This window comes from Mauremys reevesii, linkage group 3 (assembly GCF_016161935.1).
Source record: "Mauremys reevesii isolate NIE-2019 linkage group 3, ASM1616193v1, whole genome shotgun sequence".
NCBI lineage: Eukaryota > Metazoa > Chordata > Testudines > Geoemydidae > Mauremys > Mauremys reevesii.
Genome location: NC_052625.1, coordinates 29,864,750 through 29,884,454, shown reverse-complemented (window position 1 = coordinate 29,884,454; position 19,705 = coordinate 29,864,750). Strand labels below are relative to the sequence as shown.

At 40.5% G+C, this 19,705-nt stretch overlaps 1 protein-coding gene across 22 annotated transcripts in view; it reads left to right on the top strand.

Moving 5' to 3' along the window:
* The window catches only part of NRXN1 (neurexin 1), a 1,269,767-nt gene that overhangs the window by 910,850 nt on the left and 339,212 nt on the right, over positions 1-19,705 (top strand). For all 22 annotated transcript variants that reach the window (XM_039529862.1, XM_039529854.1, XM_039529856.1 and 19 more), the window contains one exon: positions 15,119-15,300. In XM_039529862.1, coding sequence (XP_039385796.1) covers positions 15,119-15,300 — 182 coding nt within the window. The remainder of the gene's footprint in view (positions 1-15,118; positions 15,301-19,705) is intronic.

Genomic DNA, 19,705 nt, shown 5'->3' with positions numbered 1-19,705 from the left:
ACTTCCTCAAGTGGTTAGAGTTATTGGATTTGCATAATCATGGATCCAGTGGCGCATACATAGTCTGCTCATCAGTGTTGCTTTCTGTCACTGAGACCCACTTGACAACTGCTTCACTGTTAGATCCTTCTGTTTTCTGTCATAGGCGCTTAAGTGGGGTGGTGGGTCAAAGATTTGAGATTCCTGCCAATTATTTTTGTTAGAAGCAGACAGGTTGGTGTTTTCACATTTTCAGGTGGTTACAAGATCAAGAAATACTTTGCAGGCTTCTCTCTCATTCTATTCGGATTTTCCAGGCTGAAAGTCCACTTGCAATTAAAGGTTCAGAAATGTTGTTGTTCATGCTACAAGCCTATTTCATCTTTAAACTTATTATTAATAATTATTATTGATATAAGGGCATAGCACTATAGCAGATAGAAGATTGTGTAGTTAGATTGTTCATCATACTTGCTAGGAAACAATTGCAACCTTCACTGTACAATGTACATGATACAGCTAGCTTCTTTCAAAGGAAGATTCATGTCAGCAAACTGTCTAAGATAGACATTGCTATTAATATGTATATGTTACTAGTAATGTTACTTGCTCTTGAACCAACATTTGAACCTCTTACTGTATTTATACCACTGCTTTCAGTGAAGACAACAGGCTTCAATTTAGCAGCACTTTCATTTTTCAATGTATGTTTTATACTCTTTTTCCAAGAAGGGTACTACTTTTGAGAGCCTTCAAAATAATTTACTCTGGACACATCATAAAATATGGGAAGCACTTCTATAGCAAGGTGAACGATACAGATGACACTGAAAAGATGGGCAATTGGATGCCCAAAAAAGATAGCCATAGTAATTACAAGACAGCTAAAACTCTGTTTCCAAAACAAAAATAATTAAGTCCTCAACTTAGAAACAATAATACTTTAAACAAAAAGAATTTCAATAGAAAGCTAGGTAGAATAAAGTAAGGCCAACATTTTCAAACTTTGGTGTCCAAATCCTTATTTAGGCACCAAAATAGGAGGGCTGTTTTTCTAAGGCACTTGAAGATTCAGTCGGAGTTACTGGGTTCTCACCACCTTTTGAAAATCAGGCCTCTTATTTTAAAGCCTAAATAAAGACTCACTAGGCTAATTTTAGGCATCCATTTTTGGAAATATTTGTTTTCTGCACAGCACAGTGAACATTTATGGCACTAGATCAATCAATCAATAAATAAATACATAAATACATAAGTAATGATGAGGAACCTGAAATGGTAGTTCAATTTTTCTTCTATAGACCCTTGAGTTCAGATTCTCTGATATATAAATACTTCTGTCCGGGCAGAACTACTGTTGTGTAACAAGAAGAGCAGGGCAATTTTTTTTCTGACAAAACTTCCTTTTCACTGAAAAATTTACATTTGAGTTGACCCAAAACATATCCAGAATTCATATAAAAGTTGCCAAATTGTTTTGGTTGGAAAACAAAACAAAACAAAATAGAAAAATTGCAATATTTCATTTTGACATTTTTGAAACTAAATGTTTTGATTTTCTGATTTGAAAGGACTTTTCATTTTGAAATTTACTTCAATATTCAACGTTAAAACTGAAAACTAAAAATGATTCTTACTTTTTTAGTTTGGATAGGAAACTGAAAAATCAGTTATTTGCATAGCTCTAGTAACAAGTTCTGTGCAGAATCTGATTCATGAACAGTTCTTTTGAAACTTACAAGCTTCACTAGTTTTGCTAGTAGAGCTATAAAGTTCCTTCAACTAGAATTATTTAGCTTACAAAATTTCCAAATTTTGCAGTTGGCTCTATGGAGCTTCCAAGCTCCCTGAGCCAGGACCATCAATTTATTTTATATTGGCCACCAACAGATGGCAACAACATTTGGTTGCTGTTAACATGGGTAAGATTTGAATTGGTATCTTAGTTTTAAATCCTGTTACAAATCCCTTCAGCTAGCCAGTGTCTTAACTACATTCTGTTTGCATATGAGCTTCTGGCACAACTAATAAGTCATGAAAAATAAATCAGTGGACCGCATATTCCTCTAGTCCCACAAATGCAACTGTCATTTATATTAATGGAGTTTACTGTGGCAGGAGGTAAAAATACATTAGAAACCTCTTAACAGTTTCTAATGCAAGAAGAATTTTTGGCTGTAACAGTCCTATTTGTCTTTAAAAGTGTATTTGATTTTTCTGATTTAATCCTTGAGTCTGACAGATGCCTTTATATAGTATCCTTCCTAAAATATTTTTCTTCTCATATCCTCATCATGCACTTGCCCCAAAGCACAATTTCTACATCTGTAGAAATTGTTCAATAAATTTATCCTTAACAAATTATTTGTTGACAAGGTTGTAGGAAGAATAAAATTCACTCTTATTTATAGATATTTGACTTTTAATTTCCATCTGACTGCTTGGCAAGCTCTCAGAAAAGGGTGTGTTTTATCCTTGTTACCTTTAATAGAAATATAATGGACTAGAATTTTTCATGTTGACTGCAATGTGGCATTTAAAGCAGTCTCTGATTTTAGAAATACATAATTTTCTTAACATATGAATTCCATATACGTGCAAAATAATATGGTATTAACTTTGTTATATGCATTGTTGTTGTAGCTGTGATGGTTCCAGGATATTAGAGAGACAAGGTGGGTGAAGTAATGTCTTTTATTGGACCCACTTCTGTTGGTGAGAGAGACAAGCTTTCAGACTTACACAGAGCTCTTCTTCAGGTCTAGGAGAGGTGCTCAGAGTGTCACAGCTAAATACGTGGTGGAACAGGTTGCTTAGCATAAATAGCTAACAAATATTTCAAGCAAAAACAATGAGGAGTCCTTGTGGCATTTTAGAGACTAACAAATGTATTTGGGCATAAGCTTTCGTGGGCTAAACCCCACTTCATCAGATGCATCTGAAAGCTTATGCCCGAATACATTTGTTAGTCTCTAGATGCGGTGATGAGGTGGGTTTTAGCCCACGAAAGCTTATGCCCAAATAAATTTGTTAGTCTCTAAAGTACCACAAGCACTCCTTGTTGCTTTTGCTGATACAGACTAACATGACTACCACTCTGAAACATATTTCAATGGATTATTCAAGGTGAAGTGGCCTGTTAACACTCCTCCAGTCATAGGGAGAAAAGGAGAAGGGAAAAATATAAACTGAGGACAAGGGGGTTTGTGGGCTACAGATTGTAATAATCCCCTCTTCTGGCTATGAACAACCCCTCCCCACAAACCTCTCCAAGCTTATGATCAGAAGCAAGCTTCTTACAGAGTAGGACACACTAATTCAAAGTGCCACCAGACCTGCCAGAACAACAGATGCAAAACCTGTAGACATATCTCCACTGCTATTATGATGAACACACATTTCAAGATCCATGGGTCCTACACATGCCTCTCACAACATATGGTGTCCCTCATCCAGTTCACTAAATGCCCCAATAACAACTATGTAGGTAAAATGAGACAATCACTATGCTGTCAGATGAACTCACACAGAAAAATGATAAAAGACAAAAATATCATATCACCTGTAGGAGAACACTTTTCACAAAGCAATCACTCCCTATCCGACCACTCAGTTCTTGTCCTCAGAGGAAATCTGCACAACATCTTCAAAAGATGAGCCTGCGAACTTAAATTCATAACTTTGCTAGACACTAAAAGTCACGGACTGAATAGAGACACCAGAGTTATGGCTTATTATTATTTATGGCTTTCTTTTTTCTTCGCTTTTATCCCCTGTGTCACAGGGGTTAACTGGCCACTTCACCTTGAACGGTCCCTGGAAATGTGTTAACTTCTTATGCTAAACAATCTGTTCCACCTTCTATTTAGTCATGACACTCTGAGTACATTTCACAGATCTGAAGAAGAGATCGGTGTAAGCTTGAAAGCTTGTATCTCTCACCCACAGAAGTTGGCCCAAGAAAAGATATTACCTCACCCAAATTACTTGACTTTCATTTTGTACAGAAAATCATCTAGAACAGCCATCCACACTAGGGAGAAAGTTGAGTATTAGGCAGTCATTGAAAATATTTAAACCAAGAGATGTTGAAGGAGGCCATTAATGTCTTTTAACAATCTGTGTCAGATGCATTCGCAAAAGGGCTATATACTTTTACAAAGGAAATCCCAGTCTTTGAGTGAGTGAAAATAGTTTCTCAGAGATATAACACAAGAAAATAGATATATTTAGAAGAATTTGGTTCCTAAATGAGAAAAAAATGCTAATACCATAATTTCTGTTGGGATATTGCTAAATTAATATATAATGTGAGTTTTCTTAATGAGTCAGATGCAGAGTGAGACACATTATTTTAAAGGCTATAGTCTGATATGCTTACTCTGAATAGTATTTTATTCTACCAGTAGTCCTACTGAGCATTAGGAGCATTAATGGAGTAAGATTCTACTCAACTTGAGAATGTGTATCTGAATATAACTATTAAATTGGAAAGTCTCATGAAGTAGCTATAACTTTTGTTGACTGTGGGATTCTTCAATGACTCCTAGTTCCAACATTCTTTTTATCTCTGCCTTGATCTCCTCCCTTTTTGCCGTTGGGACCCAGTAGGGCCTTAAAGTTACTTTTGCCCCAGGGTCAGTGATAATGTGGTGATATGCTTCAGTGGTCCAGCCTGGTTTGGTTGAAAATATGTCCTGTTACCAGTTGATCATCTCAGTTACCTCCTTCTTCTGGTTCGGTGTCAGATATGGGGATATCCTGATCTGCTCATGTAGGTTATCTCCCTGGATTGAGGCCTCTTGGGCCACCAACATGCCTCTCGCTGGTTCTAAGGTTTCAGGACGTAAATGTGATAAATTTGTTCTTGTTTCTGGCATGCTGGCTGCCGCACCTTGTAGGTTACTTCCCCCACAGGTTCAACCACCTCATAGGGTTGCTGCAATCGGGCCAAAAGCTTGCTTTCTGCAGTGGGTACCAACATCATCACCCGATCCCCTGGTTGGAATTGTTGGACTTTTGCCTGGTGATTGTCGTGGGTTTGTTGGGCCACCGGTGCCTTTTCCAAATGTTCCCGTACAATAGGGGTGACCCGGGCAATCCAGTCTCACATCTTCAATACATGTTCAATTATGCTTCTCCCCTCATAGAGTTCCTCTTCCCAGATCTCTTTGGTGATATCTAATATGCCACAGGGATGGCGCCCATATAATAATTCAAAGGGTGAAAACCCAGTTGAGGCCTGAGGTACCTCCCGGATGGCGAACATAAGGTAAGGTAATAGGGTGTCCCAATCCTTCCTGTCCCGACTTACCACCTTCCTTATCATAGCCTTGAGGGTTCGGTTAAACCTTTCTACCAGCCCATAAGTCTGCGGATGATAGACTGAAGTTCTCAGGGTATGTATATGGAGCAGTGTACAGAGGTCCTTCATTAGCTTCGACATAAATGGGGTTCCTTGGTCTGTTAATATCTCCTTCGGTAGCCCCACTCGGGCAAAGATCCCCACCAACTCTTTGGCTATCATTTTAGAGGCTGTGTTCCACAGTGGAATGTCTTCTGGGTAGCGAGTAGTATAGTCCAAAACAATAAGTATATATTGATGGCCCCGAGCCGTCTTCTCCAGGGGTCCCACTAGGTCCATGGCTATTCGCTCAAAGGGGACCTCTATGATGGGAAGGGGTACTAAAGGTGCCCTCAAGTGAGGACGGGGACTGTGCAGCTGACACTCTGGGCAGGAGGCACAATACTTCCGCACTTCTTCATGTACCCCGGGCCAGAAGAACCATTGTAGGACTCGTGCCAGGGTCTTCTCTACCCCTAAATCCCCCTCAAAAGATGGCCATGGGCAAGGCTTAATATGGCGTTCTGGTGTTTTTGAGGTACTAGGAGCCCCTCAAGTGCAACCTGGTACAAGAAATCCTTTTTCATTATGAAGTAGGGTCCTGGTCCCTGGGTTTTTCCAATTTCGGTCACCTCCTTCCTAATGTTGTCGTACCTTGGATCTTCAGCCTGGTCCTGTCCAAAATTTCTCTCCCAGGGCTGGTCTGTCCAAGTTCTAGGGGGCCAGTCTTTGTTGCCTGTCCTGGTTCAGAGATATTACGGTGGGGGTTAGGCTTGGGTGTGTCCTCCTCCGGGGCAGCCTCCTTTCCAGCTACCTTGGTCCGCCTGCCTACAAGGGCGACCCTCTGTCCCTGGGTCAGGATCCAAGTCCCCAAGGCCTTAGCTGCTCTTCTTTCCCTTTTCATCTTTCTACTCAACCTGGGAATGGAAAACATATCTGGGGATATTTCAGAGAAGACGTGGGGTTGACAGTCTACTGTGGATGCCTCACTAACTTCAGGGTTCCCCTTTTTCTCCAATCTTCCTACTGGGAGTAATCTCCAAACCCTGGGAAGTCCCTCCCGATGAGCACCGGGTATGGGAGTTTAGGGACTACACCTGCTGCTACCTCAGTAAGGTTCCCCTGGATTTCAATTTTTACTGAGATGATCAGGTAGTAACTAACTGTCCCATGGATGCATGTTATCCCTGTACGTTTAGCCTGCACCAGCTGACTACACTTCACAAACTTGTCTGAGATGAGCGTGATAGCACTCCCCGAATCAACCAGTGCCATGGTCTCTATCCCATTTAGTTTCACTGGTCTGGTGTACATATATGGAGTTAGTGAGACCCCCACAAGATAGATTAGGGAGCATGGATCTGCCCAGTTCCCCAGGTTACACTGCATAGGCTCCTCAGCTTTGAGACACTGTTCCCCACTCCCTGCAGGCGTAACATCTGTATGGGGCCTTGGGCATTCCCCAGTCTCTTGATTAGGGCAGTCTAACATCACAATCCTCTTCTCCTTCAGTGCGCCGACTCTTTGTGGCTTCTGGTGGGCCTCTCTTTTTCCACCTAGGCTCTCCTGGTGGCCCAGTCACCCGATCCCTAAGGCTTGGTGCTGCTAGTTTAACCCAGGGTGCCTCTTCCTTAACTGGTCGGGTAAGCTCCCTCGCCGTCCTTCATCTCTCTACCAGTGCGACAACCTCATCATAGGTGGAGGGTTCGTTCTGGCTTACCCAGGCATGAAGGTCTGGTGGTAGTCCCCTCATGTATTTGTTGATGACCAGAACTTCTACTATCTCTTCCGGACTCCGGGACTCAGTTTGCAACCACTTGCATGCGAGATGGATGAGGTCATAAAATTGGAACCGCAGGGTTTTGTTTTCCTGGTACCTCCACTTGTGATACCGCTGGGCCCACACTGCTGTCATTACCCCAGATCTGGCCAGGATCTCTGCTTTCAGCTGGGGGTAGTCTGCCGTAGCTTCTTCAGACACGTCATAATAGGCCTTCTGGGCCTCCCCACACAGGAATGGGGTGAGGATGCCAGACCACTGATCTCGAGGCCAAGCCTCCCATAGGGCTGTCCTCTCAAAGGCCAGAAGGTATGCCTCTACATCATCCTCCTGCATCATTTTCTGCAGCCAATGGCTGGCCCATATGAGCCGCGTCCCATCATGGCCACGGTTCAGCTCTGTAAGAGTCTTTACCTGGTTTACCAGTTCCCGCAACATAGCACGGCCCTGAGCAGCCTGGGCCATCAGCAGGCGATTAGTCTCTTGCTGCAGCTGCACTGCCTCTTGTTGGGCAGCTGCCTGGACACGGGTAGCCTCCTGCTGGGCCGCCGTAGCTTGTATCAATGCCCGTACTAAGTCATCCGTTGTGGTGAAAAAAAATAAACCCTCTCCCCCCCCCCACCTTTTTTTTTAATCACTCTCCTTCCACTGTTGGTCCTGCTTTGAGCAGGGGGTTGGACTAGATGACCTCCTGAGGTCCCTTCCAACTCTGAGATTCTATGATTCTATGATTCTATGTGCTGTGCACACCAAATCTCACCCCTGGCACCAGCTGTGATAAAGTTCCTCCTCTACTTTGGTGGGTCCTGCGCTTATTGGCGGATATTGCTAGCCTCAGAGATCTTCCTGTGTTGAATCAGGAGTTGGGAGGTTTTTGGGGGAACCCGCGCCCGCCTTCTACCCCGGGTTCCAGCCCAGGGCCCTGTGGACTGCAGCTGTCTAGAGTGCCTTCTGGAACAGCTACCCGACAGCTACAATTCCCTGAGCTACTTCCCCATGGCCTCCTCCCAACACCTTCTTTGTCCTCACCACAGGACCTTCCTCCTGATGTCTGGTAACGCTTGTACTCCTCAGTCCTCCAGTAGTACACCTCTCACTCCCAGCTCCTTACGCACACCTCACTAACTGGAGTGAGAGCCTTTTTATACCAGGTGTCCTGATTGGCCTTAATTAATTCTAGTAACTTCCCAATTGGCAACAGGTGTCCTAATTAGCCTGCCTGCCTTAATTAATTCTAGAAAGTTCCTGAGTGTTCTGGAATAGTCCCTGTTATCTTACCCAGGGAAAAGGGACCTGCTTAACCTGGAGCTAGTGTATCTATCTTCGCCACTCTCTTGTAGCCATCTGGCCTGACCCTGTCACACCACCACTATTACTGCCACTCATGTTTGGACTGGAAAATTTTATAACAAAACTTAGTTACCAGGGAAGCCTCTTTATCATAACTGTTAAGAAAATCTTCTTAACTGCAATGTGGAGCTCATCCTCATGCACATGAGCTCTAGAAGGAAGCCTGCCTCAAGAAGGCAGAATTTCTCTTCAAGGTCTCTGGTCCACAGGTGCAGCTTGTCCATTATTACAGTGCAGTATACTACCCCTCACACCCTAGTCCTGCTTTGGTGATATTCTCAGGAAGTGTAGGGCTATGGCTCCCTTTGGGATGCTGTATAGTCCCATGGAGGTACATACATTTTGTCATCCTCTGATAATGCATTGGTGGTACTGGGGAGGAGATCTCTGCATTTGTTTCAGTGAGATAATTGCAATTTCCCCCTTACAAATTGACCCAGCATCTTGTGGAGTGCAGCCCATGTCCCTGGTCAATCCCCTGCTCAGGCCTGGCAGAGGGAATATGTCAGGATGTCCTCAAAAAGGAAGTGTTTAATTAAATTCAGATTCTTCTCCTTCCAGTTCTTACTTTGAAATGCTTCTTACAGTGCGTTTCCCACCTCCTTCTCATCAATAACCCTAATGCCTATTCCCTCCCTGCCTGCGCCCCACACTTTTATCTATCTTGTCTTGGGTTTACTTATCTTGTCTACATTGGGATCTAGCCTGTACAGTGCTGATTGTATCCTGGAATATGTCAAGGGCCTTGAACTCCCATGGGCCAAATCTTGAAGTCCATATTCAATTTTTATTCAGTCCTTACTCAGGCAAATTTACACTGATTTCTCTGACTTTGGGGAATGTGTGTGTGTGCGTGGGGGGGGGGCATTTTGCCTAAATAAGGACCATATGATTTAGCCCACTGATTCCAGTAGTAGTTATGGGTGCTCAGCACTTCATTGGAGCACTTAACATCTTGTAGGCCCTTAGATAGTTAGGTCATTGGGGCTGGGAGGATGACATAGTCAGTGCCCTCGGCATCTCACAAGATGTGATCAGTTCTTTACAGGTTAGGTCCTAAGAGAGACAAAATAAGTAAACTCAAGACAAGACAGGTAAAAGTATGGGGTGAGGTGTGGTGAGGATGGGGAGGAGAACGGGAGCGAATGGTCACTAGGATTATTGATAGGAAGAAGGAGGGATTTATAAAGCACACTGCAAAATTGCTTTCCTGTATAAATGATTAATAATTTAGCTCTGTTACAGTCTTCACAGATACCCACTAAACATTCTCAGAAGAGATTTTTCAATCACGTTTAACAGTTTATTTTTAAATTAATCCCTCAAAACAAACAAAGGCTCTCATCGTCAATGAGGACTATATCATGCCATGTTCAAGTTTCTGACTTCAATCATGCTTTGCTTATAGCTATGTTAGAAAATAGGTGGGTATAACTTTTTAAGCAATGGGAAAAGATATTTTGGAAATTTTGCTCAAACTTTCCCCAAACTTCAACTTTGGTTGGAGACCAAAATATGAAAATGTCTGCCCCAAGATTATGAGCATGTGAAAAGACAGGGTTAAAATGAAGACTCCCGTGCAGCTTCTGCCATAGCTGACATGACTAGTGCCTGCTATAATGCTTGTGTAGATGTGTATATGTGCATGTATACTGAACATTTACTCTCATTGATTAATTATAACTTGACCAAATAGTCACATTGAATTCAATGGGATTACTCATGCAAGTAACTGCTCGCCAATGGGAGTAAGAGTTCACAATGATTAATATGTGCTGTTAAGGTGTAGTACTGAACGAAACGGCTTTATTGTATAAGACAAGTAACCCTTTGGTTCTGTTGAATCCAGTATTGTTAACACCTGATTTTTTATAATAAACACTTTACTTTTTTATTAAAGTAACAAAAGGCAGGGTTTTTTATTGAGTTTTATGTGTTTCAATTTTTAGACCTTTTGTGATACACTTTAACGTAACTAGAATTCCATAGCTCAATAAAACTACCACTTGGCCTAATTTAATATGCCACACATTGCCATTTTAGTGGAGAAAGTAAACATTAAAATACCAACATTACATGGGAAAAACAGTATTATACAGAAAGATAATATACATAAAATCTTAACACAAAATTGAGATGAACTTGAGGAAAGTAAAAAGCATGCAGGTATGTTGTTTGATTTGAATGAAGCATTCAAATATATCATATTCAATGTTAGAGTCATACTAGTGAAAAGCTCTGCAGTTATATACAGTAATAGACACAGTAAATGGATACTAAAAAAATATATATTTGTTTAATACTATATGGATAAGCAGATAGCCATGAGTTGCTGCCAGGCTAAACAGAAATTAATACAGTTTTCGAGAAAGATGAATTTTGCATACAACTAGGACTTGAGAAACCCAAACCATGAAAAACCATTACTGTTTCTGACCACTGGTGGTTTATTACCATCAAAGCCACACTTCTAAGGTTAAAAATCTCAAAGAGCTCTATAGACATGTTTTCTAAACTCTCTTTCCTGATTCACGAGACCACAAAGAATGGTATAGTATATTATGCAGGTAAGAGCTGCAAACTGCTTGCATGTAGCTTCTGAGTACCATGGTAAGAGTATCACTGCTCTTGACAATCTAGTTCCACTGCTTTGAGTGCAGTTGCGCTGATGAGTCCCAAACAAAACAATGCCATAAACTGAAAAAGAACAAGGAACTTAATTATTTTTCAGTGGCACTGTGTTGAAAGAATAGCAAAGAAACGGTAAGGTTTGTCAGACAGCATAAAAGTCTTTGTGGGGAAAGTGAACTAGCTTTTTTCTGTTGTTTTTGAATGGATTGGAGAGCTTGTCTATGTAATGCCAACAGACCCCAATTATTGGCTGGTGGGACTGAACCTGGGACCTCTGGAGCTAAATGCATGAGCCTCTACTGCGTAAGCAAAAAGCCACACAGTTCTTAGTTAAGGCTGTAGCAAACTCATCATTTTCTGGCTGAGCTAGGTGCCACTAGAGGGGACAGTGCACCACACCAAGCAGGCATAGGTTACATCTATATTTATAGTGCTGCTGTAGCATTTAGTGAAGCCACTACGTATGCTGATGGGAAAGCTCCTCCTGTCAGCACAGATATTCCACCTCCCCAAGAGGTGGTAGCTATGTTGATGAGAGAAGCCCTCCAATTGACATAGTGCTGTCTATGCCAGGAGTTAGGTTGGATAACTAAGGTCTGATCTACACTAAGCGGGGGATTGATCTAAGTTACACAACTTCAGCTATGTGAATAATGTAGCTGAAGTCGACATACTCAGATCTACTCACTGTGGTGTCTTCACTGCGGTGAGTCAACAGCTGATACTCCCCTGTCAACTCCGCCTGTGCCTCTCGCACCGGTGGAGTACCGGAGTCAACGAGAGAGCGCTCGGCGGTCGATTTATCGCATCTAGACTAGACATGATAAATCGACCCCCTGCTGGAACAATTGCTGCCAGTCGATCCTGCAGGTAATGTAGACAAGCCCTAAGTTGCTCAGGGATGTGGTAGTTATACCAACATAAGTTGGTAGTGTAGACCAAGCCTATATCTGATAGCAAGCAAGCTGGTTTGGAACAATTGTTTAGATATTTTGTGGGCTTTAATAGTTTATGGCAAAGATTGGGCAATAAGCTAAGCTCAATCCCTGAGTAATGAATTTTACATTATTATATTTGCCTTTCTTGAAATATAAACACTAAATGGCTTATTCTCAGCTCAAGGGCTATTTTTGCATAATCAACTTAGGAAACTCAAGGAACATGACTTCTTGTGTAGCTTATACAAAGGCAGTTCTGTATTTGTTAACATGGATTAATTAGCCTGTTATCAGACGTTCAGTTAATATGCATGGCTATGAAAGTGACAGGCAATGAAACAAAAGGGAGGATATGATGGAAAATCATGTATTTCATGAATAATTACAGAAAGACAAATTTGTAAATTTAAAGTAGCCTTTGAGTAATTTAAAATGTATACCTTGATTTATGCAGTTCTTCTAGCATTGACCTTGACATCATTGCAAAGGTAGTGTGGGATGAATTGCTCACCAGTTTATTGGGTGGATAGTATTTAGGGGAGGGTCTGTACTACACAGATCCAGTCTAGATAAGAATGTCAGTGTCTGGAGATGTTCAGGTTTGGGGACTTGGTTAGGGGCCATTCTATGCATTATGTACAAATATGACTCCACTGTCATTTAACAGGTGAATCTTTTTTTTCCTCATTTTTTAAAAATCTTCAAGTAGCACATCTGTTACAACCAAGGAAAGGAAAATTACCCCCTCCCCCTCATTTATATCTTTTGTACTGTTGTAATAGTATCCTCTATAGCACTGAAGTGTGCAGAATTGTATTCCTTATTGATGCTGTTTTTTATAGAAGCCTCATTCAAGGCCTGATCCAAAGGCCTGTGAAGTCAGTGGAAAGACTCCTGTTGACTTCAAAGAGCTTTGGATCCAGCCCCCAATACTACAGTACTGAGGGTAAATCCCATCCTTTGGGGAATTAATGTGGCATATTCTATATGACAATCTGAACTGTATCACTCACTACATTGCTCAAGGTGTTAACAGTAGTACCATAGAGAGATGCTTTTGGACCACCAGAAGTGGCAGTACCCATATAATCAGTCTTTAGAGATGCAGCTATCCCTGTCTTGTATTATGAAATGCTTTACAGCAGTTACTGAGCACTTCAGTTAATGGAAGTGGACTTCTTGCTGTTTGTCAGACTTCTCTCCTACACACCCTATGCCCATGGCCATCAGCAACCACCTTTGTGACTGCCTAAACCTTCAGTATGCTGTCTACATTGCACAAGAATAATGCAGAACTCTGACTTGACTTGAAGTTTAAACAGCACCTTAGGTGCTAGGGCTATGATTCACACACACTCCTGTTTGTCACTGCTAAAGAGGGCTGACAGGTTTCCTTGCAACAGATGCCAGTTGGCAACTTGCCATCAAGAGAGAGGCCAAGAGAATTTGTTGACTCTCAGAGCTGTCAGACAGGATTGTTGAGTTAAAGTGTATTTTACACTTTTTTTTCAAGGCCATGGCACAAAAAAGGAAATAATATTATAAAATGGATTATAACAGGAATCACATACATCTCTACCCCGATATAAAGCTGTCCTCAGGAGCCAAAAAATCTTACCGCGTTATAGGTGAAACCGCATTATATCGAATTTGCTTTGATTCACCGGAGTGCGCAGCCCCGCCCCCCCGGAGCGCTGCTTTACCGCGTTATAGCCAAATTCGTGTTATATCAGGTCGCGTTATATCGGGATAGAGGTGTAATTGCAAAGCTAATTAGTAGATTGGTAATACTAGCAGAAAAGTTGTATCAGAAGTGAACATGAAATATTCTTTAAAAGGAAAATGTAACTCAGTTTCTTTGAGATCTCAGGCAAAGCTGTATATATAGAGAGGTCATGGTTCTTTGAAGCTGGAATAGAGGTCTAGCTATACAATACTTCTTATTTACATCTCCATACTATGTCCTCAATTTAAATTCCAGTGAATGTTCAGAGAACTTTATCTGTGGTATTTGCCTAGCTGTACAATATGAAAGGAAAATAAATTACAATAAAATTCTGAACAACAAAATGTGAAAAATTGTGTCTTGTCACCCCACTCTATAGGAAAGTGTTCAGTTTATATAAGACTTATGAACTTCCCATTCCATATTCAAAAAAAGAGGACTACTTCTGACTACATTGTAAATCAGAGATCAAATGTACAGTTATCACATTGGACACTGTTTTAAGGATACATTTTTGTATATGGAAAACTCTTGGGTAAATAGCTATGTTAGTTCATAGAAAATGTGCAAGTGATGGTGAAGTTAAATGTGTGCCCTTTAAACATATTATCTGATAACAGAACCTTAAGATTTGTTTCATACAGAACCTAGATTTTATAAGTGCATATTTGGTATTGTGAACAACATAGAAATCTTTCAGCCATTGGAAGCTCTCTACTAGAACTTTATATATTGCTGATTACTGCACATAATGATTGACACTGCTGAATAGATTGTGTATCCATTAGAGGCATGTTGTTGCCCTTCCATTAGTTATCTCATCTGTCACAAGCCGATAAAACTTATTTTCATAAAAGTTGTATCTGAATATATTTGTTACATTTTGCTTCACTGTGCAGGATGACACATCATATCTTGCATGTCATTTTCATTGCATAGATGGATATATGGTGTTGCATCTTTAGTCAATCACAAAATAACTGGTGTACATGATTTCTTCTCCACCTGGGTCCTGATTTAGGAAGAATCAGGAAATCAGGTAAGCATGAGCTTAACTTCAAGCACCTGCTTAAATGCTTTCTTGAATAGGAATACCTTCCTGAATCAGGTCCAGGGTCCTTAGAATTATACTATACAATTATACTGTATTCTGCATGGACTGTATTGTATAAAAAAGCAATAATATTTAGTTTGCTGTAAAAATTTTTGCTGGCAGATTTTAAGATTCCTCCAAACTGTGATATAGCTGTGTTTCATTTATGCAGTTCAGTTGTCTATACAGAGCATTTTAATTGTTGTAGAGCATATTTTTTGCCATGTAGTTTGACACTGGTGCAAATGAACTAAATTGTTTTATTTCTGTTTTACAGCGGGAACAACATATATCTTTAGCAAAGGTGGTGGACAAATCACATACACGTGGCCTCCTAATGATCGGCCAAGCACTCGTGCTGACAGACTGGCAATAGGGTTTAGCACTGTTCAAAAAGAAGCAGTTTTGGTACGAGTAGACAGTTCTACTGGGCTTGGAGACTATTTAGAGCTGCATATTGTAAGTATTATCAACAAATTGAAAGTTATTTCTATATATGTCTTGAATACCTTTTTATAGTCTAAGTATTGCAGTTTATTAACTATTCTTTTTCTAAAATTGTTGTATAATTATAAGATCAATAATGAATTAAATGATTATGGCTTATGATATACAGTTCTGTACAGGACTTCAGACATACTCAAAATGCCTTTATATAGCTCTCCTTTATATGGCTTTTTCAATTAAAAATTGCACTGTGGTAACCAAACAAATATAGCTATTTGCTCCAGTCTAATTACATGAAACAGGACTTAGCAATGTCAGAGGAAGGTGCATTAGTCTAGGAGGATTTCAAGTGAAATCTGTTGGGGGAATTACAAAGATCACGACTGAGCATACTCGTTGTTAATACTAAAAGGAGTCCACTGATTCTACCATTACTGTGCAGAGATAAATTTTCAGTAGAAAACACAGTTGTCACACTGGGAAGTCTAGAAAAGTAATTTCAGTTGCCTTAAAGGAAATAGCTAGCAATCAAAATTGAAAGCATCTGGATTTTTATGGCAACATAAATAAATGATCAGCTGAAATAAACTTAACTAGGGCAATATAAAATCTTGTTGCTCAGATTAATCTCAACTTTGTTAATATATTAGCTTGATTTTTATTTAAGAACCTTGATACTTCCAGGAACAAGAGTAGTTTTTTCTTGAAAGAAATTACTTATTGATCTATAACCAATTACACTTTTACCCTCAGAAAACTTTCTGCAATGATCCTTCCCAAATCATACAGGAGTATACTGCTGAATTACAGGGACTACAGTGTTCAATTACCTGCTACATACACACCTTGCCCTCTTGTTTCGGTAAAGGTGCTTTTGCATTCTAGAGTGAGTTTTCCTTCACTTACTGCTTTGATCAAATAAACAAAGAATGAAACCCTTAAATGAATGTAAAGCTTTTCCATGCCTTTCCTTAATGGCCAGCCATTTTATCCAATTTGACTGTATAGTGCAATCTTAGTTCAAAAGGAAGCTTCTCTCTGATGCCAAAAGATCCAAGACTTCAATTTTTTCAAGGCAAGTATCTCCCAGGCTGCAGAGATCAAGTCTTTCTTGATGAAAAGTATGTCTTCCAATCCCAGGACTAACATTTGTACGCAAGTAGCTTGTACTCCTAGCTTGTAGTGTAGATGTAACTAAAAGCGTGCCTAAGATGTGGAGATCTGGGTTGGAAGAATAGACAGGCTAGGATGGGTTTGGGATAAATTGTCCCTTATTGGCCTGGTCAAATGTATGGCAGAAATATAATACAGCCAGCATCCTCTCCTCCATGTTGAAGAGTCTTTTTTCAAAGAGTCTCTTGGGAGATGCTACCAACTTTAGAAGTTGTAGCCAATACAGCTCCATTAAATGGCATGGGCCTCCTGCTGATCTCGTGGCATCAGTGATGTTTGGAAGTCTCGACACAGTCTCTTTTGCAGGTATCATGACTGGGATATGGATGGTCTTACCTAGTGGTTGGAGCAGGAATCGGCAGTCAGTCTAGGTCAGATACCAGAAGGTCAGAGTCCAAGACAAGCCAGAGGGCAAACCAGGAGTCAGATGTCTCGAGGCAGACAGGGTCAGGTTACCAGGAAATCTGTAGGAGCAGGTATTATAGGGGAAGCAGCCCTAACAGGGAGAACCCAGTTGCGTGAACAACTTCTGGTTCTTGTGTTGGGTTCATATAGAAGTTGTGAACCAAGCAGGACCCCCAGCATTTTGCCAATCAGAGTCTAGGACTGGAATCCTCTGTCAGGATTCTATTTCTATTCTAGCAGCTTTTAGCAAAGCATTGGGTAGCAGATTAGCACTTGCTAGTGCTTGGGTGCCCTGGGGGGGCCTGTGTTCAAGGTCCATAGTCCCTGATAGCAATAGAGCAAAACTTGCAACAAATGAGGAGAGTTTTCTATGGGGGGAAAACCCTTGCTGAGAATTTATTCTCTAGCAGGGACATACATGCTCATGGAAATTACCTAAGACAATCATAATTTTTTAAGGGCCATCACTGTAATTTAATTGTACTAGAGGAATCTTAGAATGCTACTAGAATGTATTTTCCCAGTACCCATTAGGAATCAGAATAGTATTTAAAAGAAAGTTGGAGAGTAACATTTTCAAAAGCACCTAAGAAACTTAGAAGCCTAAGTAAAATTGAAAGTCAACAAGACTTAGGTGCCTATGTCACTTAAGCAGTTTTGAAAATCGTAGCTAAATTTTGTTTTTGCTCAGTAAGGTATTAGGAGTGGTGTGTATAAACTCTGAGTTCTGCATATAAAATTATGTAAATAATTTTACAATTATTTATATTGTAAAATAATATTTTGGACTAAATTTTCTTTTTTTCAGCCTGCTGGCAGCTGCAATCTTTCTGAAAGATTAAACCACTTGTAACAATGGTAGCATTAGGACTTTATGTCATCCAAAACTTCCATCTGTCACTGATGTTGTATGAACAAGAATAATTTTACTGTTTTACTATTAAAATAAAATATATTGGGCATGATTGAGTGGTGGGGAAGGAAAGAGTCCAGTACTCCACATGATCTTGGTCATTCACCATCTGATACATTTTTGCATACACTTTAATTGCAAGTATGTTCAGAAGTGAATCTAAAATCTATTGAACATATGCGTAATGGATTTACATTGGCATTTGCAATAAATGCCTGTGCAAAAATAAATGCACATGTATGCATAGCCTCCTTTTTTAAATCAGGCATATTTTTTAACAAAAGTCCTCTTCTTATCATTTATGCCTCAGTATTAAAATGCAGTGGAAACTGGTTCTTGTGTCTGATATTGAGCTCCAGTATTACAAAGCATACCTGAACCCTCTTGAATGGCTAAGCATTACACACATTTGTAGGATGGGTTAGGAGGGCAATTTTCATAATGATGGTGAGCAAGGAAATTAAGAACTGCTGCTTTTAGTCAAAAACCTTAATATCAAATATGTGAAATAGGTTATACAAGCATGCTGGGGAATGGTACTTGACATATGACATTTCAGAATAGGAATATAAGTGCAGCTTTCTTTTAAAGTCTTTCATTCTGGAAGGAGAGAACACCACAAGTCTGATTAGGGAAACTTAGTATGTGTTTTCCCTACATATTATTCTGTTTATATTAGGAAGAAATAAACCTAATAATGAAACCAAGCTCATAACCAATTCTGATTTAGAAAATTGCTACTTGATCATCTGAATCACAGCCTTGGCATTAGACTAGAAACAATTTATTTCAAGTAATCGTTGTATCTCCCAAATAACCATTGTTAATACAGGAGACATTTCAAATACTATGTAATCTCTATCTCCACCAGATGTTTAGCAGTCCCAATGCCAGTATTTTAAATTCCAAGATGAATTATAATAAAATTCCACCCCCACTGCAGCACGAGCTTTATACAGAGGTGGGAATTTTTGCACCTTATTTTTTAAATAAAGGTATATTAGCATGACGTAAATATCCTAAAAATAAAGCAATTGCTTTTTATGGTTCTGACAGCTTCTCATTTGACTGGTACTGTGAAGGTGAAGAGGAGTTCCTGCCCTATAGCTCTGGTTTTGGGCCCTAGAAAAGGAAGCATATGTCACATCCAAGCCTCAGTCTACATTCATTTCACCAATGCCACTTCTTCCACCTGTTCCCAGGATAAAGAGCAGATAGTTCTAGTACAGTTCATTGATTTCTTCCCTCTTGGGATTATCCATGTCTGACTCTCATGTCTGACTCTCCATCCAAATAAACATAGGTGTTCAAATAATCAAATATCCCCCCAACCTCCCCGGGCTGGCTTCTACATAGTCATCCAGCTCCTTTCCAAGGCCTTTGATGAGGACACTACCAGCAGCTCCTGCTTCTCCCCAGAGGTTCTTCCTGGAGAGACCAACACTTCCTGCTCTTTCCCAGGTAGAGGCTAGTCTACACTTAAAAAATTCACTTGTCAGAGCGCACTAGCTCTCTTGACCTAACCCTCATGTAGATGTGGCTTGATCAATGGAAGAATGTTTCCATTGATCTTCCAGCTACTGCCTGCCATTGAGGGAGTTGGATTATTTACAGTGATGGAAAAATCCCTTCTATCACTGTACCTCAGCATAGTTACAGAGCCCCATAGCTGTGCAACTGTAGCACCCAAAATGTAGAGAAGTCCTTGGTCTCTGTCTCTGTCTCTGTCTCTCTCTCTCTCACAAACACTCTCTCTCTCTCTCTCTCTCACTTTGTTAAGAGGGAAGGGAGCTGTTTATATACCCCCCTTTTACCAGCATCCCTTGGCATTGCAGCCTTCAATTGTCCCCTTGACTACAATTCTGAGCAGGCTGAAATCAGGAGCTAGACCGCAAGGTTGCCTTAAAGGGCCAGTAAATCCTGAAA